Below are 12,428 nucleotides of genomic sequence, written 5' to 3'. Positions count from 1 at the left end.
CTAAGACAAATTAACATGGTTTGGGTATTCTTCGTCATTGATGGCTCTATATTAACATGGTTGATCCCTTGTATTTGTGTGGTTGTGCAAGCACTGGTATGTCTCTCTCACTAAACAAAATCAGCCATAGCAATTGGGACGTCTAAAGTCAGTAGAAGAGAAGAAGCGGCCTATAGATTAGAGCTTCATCCGTAGTCTACAAATTTTTTCTTTATATATTATCACTTGTTTCAAAATTTTAAATTGAAAGGAAATAGTAAATCTAATAATTTGCCAATTATTCTAACACTACCATGCAACAAGCAATATATACTGATGCAACAAAAAGTAAATAGATACTGATTCTGATGAGATATATAAAACCATTACTCCAGCTTCCATTTCAATGGAGTGGGAGATGCAGGGTTCCAAAGGAAAAATCTAGTACTTGGGAAAAGCCTGTGATAAGTGTTCATCAACCAACATACATAGTTTCAGGTTTTGATTGTACAGTATTCTTGGTTGCTGCAAGTCTGTGACACGCAATAGCAGTTGTTTCAGCCTTGGTTCGCGTTGTCAAGGACTTGGGACTTCCAATGTAAAAAGTACTCTACTTTTTAATTACCCAATCTTTATAGGAACATGCTCCTGCTCCATTTTCTATCATGCACAAGTTCACGCAAGATACTTACAGATATGAAAATCAATTTGCATGTCCGATTTGGCATTAGCATTGCCTATAAGGCTAACAATGATGTAGTGGAGGAAAATGTGGTAAAAAAAGATACAGATATATATATTATATTTAGCAAGGTTTGGATGACAATGTCACTTATAAAAATTAAAGAATCAAGATGTAAATGGATCACTAATTGAAAATGACCATATATGCATATATATAGAAAAGTAAACGTTCCTACTTTCCCATAGAAAAATAGAAATGAGAAATTTACATCTGAGGCCCAAGTGGCAGCCTACTCATAATTTGTTGGTATACTGATGAACCATTAGACAGGTTCAGACCAGGCTCAGACATAGGCTCCACCTTGGGTTCTCCTTTTGGCAACAAGAAACCCATTTCATTCACCTGGCGTTGTTGCTGTGCCAAGTATGGATGAACAGGCATTACAGGGAGCTTGCCTTGGCCAGGACCCAACCCAGCCATTGCTAGATTGGCCAGGCCTGGTTGACCCATTCCAAACGAGAAGCCATGGGAAGGCCCCATCTGCTGCCTTCCAGGTAGGCTGAACGATCCGAGTGAAGCAGGCCTTTCAAACCTTGCCATGCCTGGGTGAACTTGTGATGGCTCGGGCCTGTGAACATGAGCTTGAACTGCGGCAGCAGCAGAAGCTTGGGCAGGTACTGCACTAGAGGCGCCAGAATTTACATGACTACTATTGCGAGCTGCAGGAACATCATGATTGTGCTTTCCCTCATAAGTGGTGATCACTGACTTAAGATCATGTGATGCCCTCTCCACATGCTTCCTTACTGTACAACCTGCACTGGTGCACTTGTAGTAACTCCTGCACAAACAAAATGTCTCCATCTTTTCAGTTTTGCAATGAGGGTAACTGCGAGGACAAAGAGGAAAATAAATAAGCTAAGCTTGCAGTGATTATTATTAACAACCTTGGATTTGGATTTCCTTTCACAACTTTCTGACCATACTTGCGCCAACGATATCCATCATCAAGGATGTCTACCTCACTGGTTGTCTGGACCACAACTCTAGGTTCACGAATAGCTCTAGTGGCTCCACTCATTTCTGTTGCATAAGCTTCAATTTTCCTGGAACATATAAACAAGATTTGTATTAGTTTCAGGGTGATCTCAATATTTGAAACAAGATATCATTCAGAAAACAATAGAAATATGTAGCAACCTTCTCTTGGACTCAGATTCATCTCCTTCACCATCATAACCTAATGACACACTGCCATGAGTCCCCCTGTCATCTTCGTCTTCATCATTGGAAAAAGTAGATGATGCATCCACTGCATCACCTGATTCAAAGTGAGTACCATTCTGAGCCTGCACAGAGGCAGATTGGTACTCAGGGCCCACAGACGCTGATGATGTCACCTCAAGGTTGTCATGCCTCCAATCAGAAGCCCCAGCAACAACTCCCTTTTGTGTACTTGCCCAAACTGGTTCACCATCAGCACCACTTTGCGGCACAGCTTGTTCAGGGATATCTAGTTGCATGTCCACAAGTGGGTTACCAGAACCAATGGCTGATCGCCGATTTGGAGGAGGTTTAGGGTGGTTATGGGCCCCCTTGTAGATGATCTCTGTTATGTGGCCCTCATGAGATCGTTCTACTTTCTTTTTAACCGGACAATTTGAATGAGTGCACTTGTAATAACTGCGTGGATATTCACTCCCTTTTACTTGTTTTTGTCCATATTTTCTCCAATTATATCCATCCTCAGATGGTGCACCACCACCACCTGCAGCCATGGGATCTCCATTGCCTCTTTGATCTGATTCTTCATCTGGTTGCTCATCAAGTGGTGGAGAATGTTCGACAATACCACCAACAGCATCAAAGGCTCTTTGATCTACCGAGATAGTATTAGCCCCATTATCCTTTTCAGTAGATGATCGAGAGAAGTCTGCCTGAGGATGGAGGTTGCTTCTATTCTGTGTTTGAACTTTGGTAGGTTCTGCACTTTGAAGAGAATTCTCTGACTGAACAGAAACCTCAATTCTTGGAAAGGATTGTTGAGGAAGAGTGGCTGGTGTCATCTGTACAAGATGAGTGTTATTAGCAAGATGAGAATTAATTACCACTCACTCCCCATACATCATCAAGTGCAGAGGACTCCTGAGTGGTGAGCACTAATATGAATCATATCTGACATGTGTGCATGCATTAAAATTGAATGTTCCAGTAAGTACAATTTGTATAGTATAATTACTTTGCTTGAAGTGCCGAAAAAGAAAGAGGTGCCTGGTTCTGGCATAGGCTTGAAAGCAAACGATGAGGTATTGATATCTTCAAAAAGACTATCTTTACTTTTATCAGGTGCCTCTGGCATCAATGTCAAGCTCCTACCGTCAACATTTGAAACAAATGGGAATTTTCCAGTTGTTGGAGATGGCTGTGCCTGTAGTTTGACAGGTTCAGAAGGACACATCAGGCAGAGCAACATCAACAGAACTAGTATTCTACCTTCAATGTAATGATTTGGCAATCACCAGACTTTCAATCTTAATCAAAATTAATGTTAACCCATTTTCTAATGATGGAAGCCTTAGCTTTTTCAAATATCTTCTCTCTCTTAATCTGCTATAACTATTTAACTGTCAGTAGAAATTGGTCATAAAAATCTTCTTTCAGCAATGAACTGTTTATCATAGCTTAGCATGTAAGAAAGCATATATGACCAATATATTTCTAACTCAGTCTACAGTAGAGTTGAAAACAGCATTGATGACTTCCACTCCTAGGCCCCTAACGCATAATAAGCAATTTAGCATATACCATTATAGCCTGATACAATGTCCTCATATTCTATACATTACCAAGAAAATGAACCAAACAGTATTTAAAAACCAAAAAGGTAAAAAAATCTTAAGCTTACCAGAGAATTGGAAAGGAAAACAGGAGAATCTAGCAGTGTAGTGGGACTGAGACCAGGAGGTATTGTTAAGTAAGGAGAACGATTGTCAGAACTCAAAGACAGGTCAGCCGATCTAATGCTTTCTGTATTCAACCTGGGAGCATTAAATCCAGCTCTGGCTGCCATCCTTTCAACTAGGCCACCACGTGAGCCGGATTTTTGCTCAGAAAATGAACCAAATTCAGTGAGCTTGTCACTGGAAAGACAGCCTTGTAGTGTACCATTGTTGTTTACAGCTCTATTTCCTGACACCATTTGGTCTGGAGGTCGTCCCAGAAAGAGTCCTTCACTTCTATTACTGCTGGGAGGTTCTGAGACCAATGGTCTGGACCCAATATCCTCACCTAACATTGCAGAGAAAAATGTTCTTGGGCTTGGACTTGGAGGCACCCAATCTCCAATTATAGCAACATTGTCATCAATCCCAGCCATGCACAAGCTCAAAACCGGGACTACCAACAACAAAAATCGAGGTCTGAGGTTGCACCCAGATGGAATTCCTGAGTTCACAATTGGGGTCAAAACAAATTTAGCCCAATTATTCTGAAATGGCACATAAAGCTATATTAACAAACAATTCAGTCAAAGAAGAAATGGGCTTCCTTTACGTTAATTGCAGAGAAAATTAACAAAAAGAAAGAAAGGAAAAAAAGGAAAAGAAAAAGAATATCTGGTTTACACATTATATGCAATCTAAGAGAGCAAAAAACGACCACTTCCAGAAAATTAAGAATTAAGAAGAAAGACAAAAACTTGTTCTTTGTCTGAAAACTGGGGATTTTAAAATAACATTCTAAGACAACATTCATTAACAAAATCCTAGGTATCATTATCCACAAACGAAAATGGATTGCAGACGAGAAAATTTTCCATCTGTGTCCAGCTTTTCAGTTTGCGCAAGGTTAAAAAAAAAATCAAAATTTGAAGAGGATCCATAAGAGAAACATAATTTGATAAATTAAACAAAACCCAAATATATTAGATCCTAAAAGCACACTAAGATCTAATAAGATAAACAAACTCCACAATCAAAACCCAACAATTGCACAGACTGCAATAGTTAACATTTATTAAAAAAAAAAAAAAAAAGACAAGATAAGATAAGATATTGATTGCAAAAGATCAGACAAAAATTTCCCAAATTTGAAAATTAAGAGACACATACATAACCCAAAAAAAAAAAAAGTGAAAGGGAGAGAGATAGGAGATAATGATGAAATGAATAAAAATGATTACCTGAATGATTATAGACTCAAATTAAGTATGTAATATATGTATTTATGTGAAGGAAGACTCAGCCACCTTCACCTTCACCTTCACCACCACCACTACCACACAACACAGACTCAACCCACCCTAACTGTCTTGACCTGACCAATTGTCCAAACCCAGACCCAGAAGCAGACCCTCTCTAGTTTCTCTTTTCCATTTTGTTTTTGTTTTTGTTTTTCTCTCAAATTTTCTAGCTTTCAGTCTCTATGTTTCTGTTTCTGTTTCTGTTTGATTTTTAGCCCAATTTGATAATGATGATGTTCTTCCAGAATAATTACAAAAAGAGAGATATAATATTATATTGATTAGTATTTTTTTTTATTATAATAATAATAATAAAGAAAAAGAGGGTGCGGTGGGGGGGTTGGGAGGGAAAGGAAAAGAAAGCAGAGGAAAGGAAAAGGAAAAAAAATGAAAAGACAAAAAAAGAAAAGGAAAGGAAGGGCGATTGTGTAATGTGTTGTGTGCAGTGGTGGTGAGGTGGTGGACCGGAAATTTGATGGAATCTTTGAAAGACAAAAAGAGAGAGAACAAAAAAGAAAAGGCTTTTTTTTACACAAGGATTCTAATTTTTCTTCACCTCTGCTTTGCCTCTTTGATTGATTTCCATCTCCTAATTATTATTCCCTCTCTTTTGAACTCAACCCTTTCCTTTTCTTTTTAACCCCACCTCAATCACATCTCCTCCAACTACTAGTTTATGTAACTACTTCATCCTTTTTTTTACGGCCCAGATTTTATTTTCTTCGTTTGACAGTGTGTACTCAATTACATCACCACACCACACTATATAACCTCTAGATTTTTATTATTTTATCTAAATTATAAAATAGATCAATTTCCAAAAAAAAAAAAAAAAATCTTTTAGGTAGTTCATACAATTTCTAAAACTAATGACGTGTTTGATTGTGCTAGAAAATGCATTTTAACTTTGAATTATTATTATTATTTTGGTGGGGAAATTGGAAAATAGTTGTACAGCTGGGGTGTCTAAAGTCTAGGGGAATATAATAGGTGCTAACACCTGTACCCTTCAAATGTGAAGGATGTTATAACCACCACCTATTTGCTTCCCTGCCTTGTTTTACCATTTTGGGTTGTGCTTAAGCTACTACCTATTATTATATATTGTTCTTCCAATTTTGGCATTCACAAATTGACACATTCAGTTTAGTTGTACACTACACTATTTTTACGCAACAATAACCAGTTATGACTTCAGAAGTGTCTATCTATGACTTCAGTTATATCTTTCATCAATGAATTTGTATCACTTTCAATCTAATAAGTTAACAATGGTTTAGTAGAGTTTGTGGTGTATATTTGAGTTAGAATTTCATTCCTTTTATTTTGTGTGTATGTTTGTTTCTATGTATATAAAGTTAATAGTAACAGTTTGAACTGGATGGTAATCCATGAATTGTATGTGTTTTGGACTAGAAACCATTTCGTTATCAACAGTACCAAGTTCATCCAACAAACATGAAAATGAAAATTAAATGCAATCGTTATTATGTTGTTTTTTTCATTTTTATCTAATGTCAAAAATTGTGTAAAAGGAAAACCATGTTTGTATTCATGGAGCGACCTAGTTTCTTAGATCTGTATCTTAGGTTTTAAAATTAAATTCAATTATGTAACTGTATTGACCAATAATGCACAATATTCTTTTCAAGGAAAATTAAGTGCAAGGGTCATGATAATAGATGCCTTAGTGTAAGCGTTAAAGATAAAATTTTATAACTTTATAGAGAGTTGAACCACTTTTTGAAAGAGTTGAGTTTTATTATTATTATTATTATTATTATTATTTACTTTTGTTATTTTCCAATACTGGAGAAACTCCTTCTAAGCATCCTGAGTGGTTGGCAAAGATGCCCGTTAAAAAAGCCTAAATTCAGTCATGTGGTTCATTTGGTCAATGCAACCACATTACTAGATTTACCGTTTTTGTCAATTTTATAAATTAAGTTGCATTAAATACTCCATTAAACAATATTATTATTATTTTTAAATCAAATTATTTATATATATCAAGAAAAGAGGACACAAGCACAACAAATTTATACTACTAGCCAAAGAAATTATTTACACATGTTTTTTTTTTATTATTATCGAAAGTGTGCTTTACAACTCACAATTAAATATTAAGAATTTCTTTAAGTTATGCTCCAGGGGGCATTTGTGGATGGAACTCTAAATTTAATTTAGTTGAAATATGTTATCATGTGAAAAAAAGAGCATCTTCCAGCACTGTAGGTTCACAAAGAGTCCACAATTCACATTTAGTTTAAAGAATTTTGGGGTGAGGACAGAGCATTAAGACAGTTTACATGGTGGATGATCGGAGCCCCCAAAGATCAAAGAATGGTACCGTCCCACCACAAGTCAAGACTCTTAAGTCTCACCACTTTATTAATTATTCTTGAGTCTTGAGAGAGGGAATCAAGCAATTACAAAAGACCGTCATGAGAAGCTTCCAAATATGGTGAGGTTATTATTATTTTGCTACTTGGAAACCTATCACTTTAGTTACATGGTTGAAACTTGATTGGATACAATATAGCATAAACTAGCTATATAGCTCTAACATATATATTGATAAAGAGCAATCATCAGGAGCGGACGTCATAGGTTGAAATTCTCTCTCAAGAAAAAAAGCTCTAACATATATATACATATGTAGTGTCTTTTACTTTCTCTGAAAGGATATGAAAAGAACTTCGAATAATTGTTTCATTATTAACAAGATTGTTGGTGATGGAATTATAGATTCAAAATTGACATGAATGCTTATTTCTACTACGTCTTGACAAAAGGGAATGCTTTAATGCAAAAAAAAAAAAAAAAAAAAAAAAAAAAAAAAAAAAAAACCTTAGGAAATTATATATGTATATAGAAAGCTTTGGAGACAGATGTTTGCTTTCATCACTTGGCTTCTTACACGAAACTTAATTGTACAAATTTAACAAGAGACCATTATGTAGTTGTTAGCGTGTTTGGTTTAGTTTTTTTTTTTTTTTTGGTAGCTTTTTGCTTTCTTCTACTACATCCCCTAATTAAGTAGGTCGAGGTTTTGACTATACATTATGATGCAATTCTTTATGTGATTGAGATGTTTATTCTTTATTTTTTTAGCTGGTTATAGGTCTGAAAACAGGTAGTGTGACAGTGTGAGGTTTACCCTTGCTAGGCTTTTTGTACTTTTTTTTTTTTTTTTTTTTTTTTGATGAGGGCTTTTTGTACATTGTTTTCTCTTTGATTTGTGTAATAAATTCTTTTTCATACATTAAAGAGAGAGAGAGAGAGTCTAACCTAAGTAATATGTTAAATTGAAAAGGACAAAATGTGAAGTATATTTTCCAAAACTATGAATTTATTTGTATTTTGTTGAACTTTGGAATAATGTTGGATTGAGGGATCATTTGCTTCTACTTTATATAATATATGATTATAATAATGATAATGAATACAGTGTAGAAACAACTGGTTGATCATAATGAATTGTTATCTTATCTTTAAATATCTATCCTTTATTATTATTATATATAAAGAGGATCTAATTCTACCCTAACAAAATCGTGCGACGTGGACCTTCATGAATATATAATATTCTAGCTAGTCCATTCCTGCGTTGCCTTCTATTTGTTGTACGTCTGGTTGTGAGCTTCCCGGCCACTTCTTTTCTAGTTTTTTTTTTTTTTTGAAAGCCAAACCAACTTCATTCAAATAGACAAGGAACATGAGTCCACAGGACCACATCTATGAAGCACGGGTGCGTTTCGGGACTCGGGTGCGGGTGCGGGTGCGGGTGCGGGTGCGGGACTCGGCAATTTTTGAAAAAGTAGGGTGCGGGTGCGGCGGGACTCGGCGATTAAAAAATTATTAAAAATATTTTTATTTATATTTTCTATATATTTTTACTATTAAAATATTCTTAAAAAACACATTAATATACTTGATTCACAAAACAAAGAAAGAATAAGGCAAGAAACGCATCTGAGGCCAGAATTTCGGCCTCTCCGGCGATTTTCACGGCCGATTTCGGCCTGTTTCGGCCGATTCCGACATGTTTCGGCCGTATCGGCCATATCGGTCGCCGGCCGATACGGCCGATACGGACCGATTCGGCCCGATTTGGGCCGCGTCGGCACCGATTTTGCCCGCGTCTGCCCGAGTCGGATCCACCACGTGGCGCGACGCGGCACGACGCGGGACAGACGCGCGGTCTGCGGCGTCCCTCCCGCGTCGCCGAGTCCCGCCGCGTCGGACGCGGGTGCGCCGGCCTGGGAGCCGCGTCCGTGCATCCTTGGTCCACATACAAAGCTTCAAGCGCCGGAGGAGGATCCTCCTCCAGCCAAACAACTTCCTCCCTAAGATTTCTAGCAAACCGAGCTAATGAATGGGCCACTCCGTTAGCAGCACGACTAATGGCCCTGAATTCCACCAGTCGCAACCTTCCGGCCAAGCAGCGAATATCCTCATAAAGGTTCCCCAGCCGAGACCAATCTGCTTAAGTTGACACAATGGACCTCATAACATTTGAATTGTCTCCTTCCACAATTAAGTCTGAGAACCCAACTTCAATCGCAAACTCCAAAGCTCGACAGCAAGCCAAGACCTCAGCCTCTTCACTGTCCATGACGGTGAGACCCCTTGACGACAAGGTTGCCATCACTTGACCGCTAGCATTTTTGATCATCACGCCCACGCCTGAAGCTGAAGAATCTAAGAAGACCGCCGCATCAAAGTTCAACTTATACGTTGAACCATCAAGTGGCCGCCACAACAGTGATGAGCCAGCAGGGGCAGGGAGTGCAAGCAGAGCCTGAGCATCCTTATACTCTGCCAACAAGTTGCGTGCCCACTCATTCAATGTACCCGGCTCCTGCAAAAAACCACCATGCACTACTCGGTTGTGCCTATGCTAGAGCAGCCAGCTTTGCACCAGAAAAAATTCAAGAGCATCCTCAGGCAGCTTTTGCATTAGCTCCTCAACTAGCCGAAATACAGAGACCTGGGCAGTCAGCCCTTTCTGCAAAACACGGTGAGAGCAACCAGCCCACACGTCTTGGGCTACTCCACATTCCCACAATGCGTGAATTATTGTTTCAGGGGCTTGCATGCATATGGGGCACAGTGCATTTTCAATAATCCTTTGCTGCCTAAGCCTTTCAAGCGTTGGTAAAATATTATGACAAGCTCGCCACATAAAGACTTTTATCTTATTTGGTAGGCGAAACTTCCAGATTCTCGCCCAAATTTCGCTGCTAGACCTTGGATTGGACCCCTCACCTTCCTGCTTTAACTCATTCCACAAATACCTTGCTGTATGATAGCCGGATCTCACTGAGTACCTCCCATTTTTGTTATACAGCCAGAACAGCTTGTCTGGAACACATCGCCTACTCAGAGGGATCCGGTAAATAGCCTCTGCATCATACCTGTTAAAAGCCATGTCAATGAAGGCACGGTTCCATTGGAAAGTAGCCCAATCAATTAACTCCGACACATGCCAATCTTCTTCTACTTCATATGGTGGGACTAGATCTTATTATTCCTAGTATTCTATATGATGGATGATAATGATTTAATCAATCGAATCTATTACTATACAAGTTTAAGCTTAAAATCCAAGTTTGATTAGCCATTAGCCTATGTATTGTCAATTGCGGCCTTCAGGCAGATGAGTTTGAGGCATACGTACATTTGTGTCAAATGCACTGACCTTTGGCTAAAAAGAAATAAGTACAGCAGGCTAAAATACACTTGCGGTTGGCTAGAATTTTGAAGCATCCTGTGAATTTCTATCATTATCTTATCAAAATCTATGAATAGGTGCTTTTTGACCTGTTACAAAAATTTGTCATCATCCTTCAATGGATACTTATAAACTAGAAAAGTTATGTATGCTCTCTAAAATGTTGCCTCGGTTGTCCTTGTCATTTCCGCTTGTTTTTGCTGCAAAATTTTTATAGAAAACAATATTTACAAATGTCTCTCACTTGAGCAAGCTCGTTTGGGAATAGCTTATTTAACTGAAACTGAAAACATTTTACTGAAAGTACTGTAAATAAAGCAAAAAAGTAGCTGAAATAATATAGTGAGACCCATGAATAGTACCAAAAAGTGAAATGAGACTCATAAATAGTAGCAAAAATTGTTGTATATATAGGTATATACATGAATAGGTTGTAATAATGATATTTGAGTTTGGAGAGTATTATTTCATTAAGTGAAAATTCAAGTTCTTGAATTTTCTAAGTGAAATTCAAACTAAAGGATTTTTGATTGATCCAAACTTTTGCTTGATTGATCAAAATGATGAAGAAAATAATCCTGGAGTCTCTAGATGATTCAATTGCTATTTGATTCATGTTCGATCAATTGAAAAGAGTATTCGATCAATTGAAAGGAACTCTCGACAGAGCGAAACACGTTTTCTGCAAAAATTTTGGTAATTGTTCTGAATGTTTGAAGAGGTTTTAAGCCTTGTGAACGGTTTTATGAAATATTTTGACTCTCCATACGTGTTTTTTGATGAAATATAACTCTTTGAGTATAAATAGAGGCTTATGTTCACTCCACAAAATAGTAAGTTAGAGAGAAATACAAGAAATCTTGTGGTTATTCTTTAGAATTGCTATTTGTAGAACTCAACAACTTAGTTGTATTTTGGGGACAAATTTGTGATAACCCTTTAGCAACAAGAGTGTGGGTGCAAATATTGTCTAAGGATATAAATTTGTGCCTCCAAGTTAGCTATTTATATTTGTCTTTTGTGTTATCCTTGTTTTTCCTTTATTACTTTGTATATTATTCCTAATAGAAACAAGCTAAATGGTATTAAAAAAAAAAAAAAAAAAAACTGGTTTTTTAAGCCAATGCCAAACGTACACTTAATATCTTACGCGAGCTCACCTATGCTGCTTGCCTATCATTCACTCGAGTGGGCTTCACTTAAATGCCATTTTGAGAACTTTATTAATTTCCTGATTGGCACTTGACTTCATAATGGATTTGCTCAAGCAGGCCTAGGGCTTGCTTGAGTCTGAGTGAGTTACTAAAATTTAGTTTTTTTAATTTGTTCTTTTTTGATTTACCTCCAAAGTAAGATGATCACTAAGAGCATCTCCAGCAGTGTATGTATCCGGGTATATTAGCTAAAATTTGGAGAATTTGTGCACTGTTCATGCTCCAGCAGATTCGGTAAACCTGGATTTTTTTTTTGGCTCATGAACAGTAGCCCATCAGGTCTGATGGGCTACTGTACATTAGCAATCGAATTTCTTGGATTAAAAAATTATACCAGCTATTATTATATCAATTCTTTCTCTCTCCTCCGGATTTCCTTTTTTTTTTTCCTCTCATTCACTCCGTTTCTCACATAATCCAAACACAAAACACAAAACAAAATCCAATTCTTAAAATAAAGTTGAATCAGAACAAGCAAATATAAAAAAAAAAAAAAAAAAAAAAGAAAAAAAAAAAAGAAGAAGAAGAACAAGCCGACCTGACCCCGTTTCTCACATAATCCAAACACAGAAC

The 12,428-nt window shown here is 37.2% G+C and overlaps 2 protein-coding genes across 3 annotated transcripts; both read right to left on the bottom strand.

Moving 5' to 3' along the window:
* Nucleotides 1-851: 851 nt before the first annotated feature.
* LOC126694067 (probable WRKY transcription factor 2) lies at nucleotides 852-5,162 on the bottom strand. 2 transcript variants are annotated; one of them, XM_050390097.1, is made up of 6 exons: nucleotides 4,845-5,162; nucleotides 3,570-4,151; nucleotides 2,904-3,092; nucleotides 1,865-2,730; nucleotides 1,612-1,770; nucleotides 852-1,505 (listed from the first exon to the last, which is right to left on the bottom strand). In XM_050390097.1, exons 2-6 carry the CDS (start codon nucleotides 4,038-4,040, stop codon nucleotides 929-931), a joined length of 2,262 nt encoding a protein of 753 aa, XP_050246054.1. In that variant the 5' UTR covers nucleotides 4,041-4,151; nucleotides 4,845-5,162; the 3' UTR covers nucleotides 852-928. The 2 variants fall into 2 exon arrangements, with proteins under 2 accessions (XP_050246054.1, XP_050246053.1); XM_050390096.1 differs by having other exon boundaries at nucleotides 3,570-4,108; nucleotides 4,845-5,159.
* A 4,231-nt stretch (nucleotides 5,163-9,393) lies between these two features.
* On the bottom strand, nucleotides 9,394-10,338 carry LOC126694011 (uncharacterized). Its single transcript, XM_050390040.1, has 2 exons — nucleotides 9,829-10,338; nucleotides 9,394-9,768 (listed from the first exon to the last, which is right to left on the bottom strand). Exons 1-2 carry the CDS (start codon nucleotides 10,336-10,338, stop codon nucleotides 9,394-9,396), a joined length of 885 nt encoding a protein of 294 aa, XP_050245997.1.
* Nucleotides 10,339-12,428: the final 2,090 nt, after the last annotated feature.

The sequence above is a fragment of the Quercus robur genome, chromosome 8 (genome assembly GCF_932294415.1).
Source record: "Quercus robur chromosome 8, dhQueRobu3.1, whole genome shotgun sequence".
NCBI lineage: Eukaryota > Viridiplantae > Streptophyta > Magnoliopsida > Fagales > Fagaceae > Quercus > Quercus robur.
The sequence above is the reverse complement of the archived record's forward strand: the minus strand, read 5'-3'. Positions and strand labels throughout refer to the sequence as shown.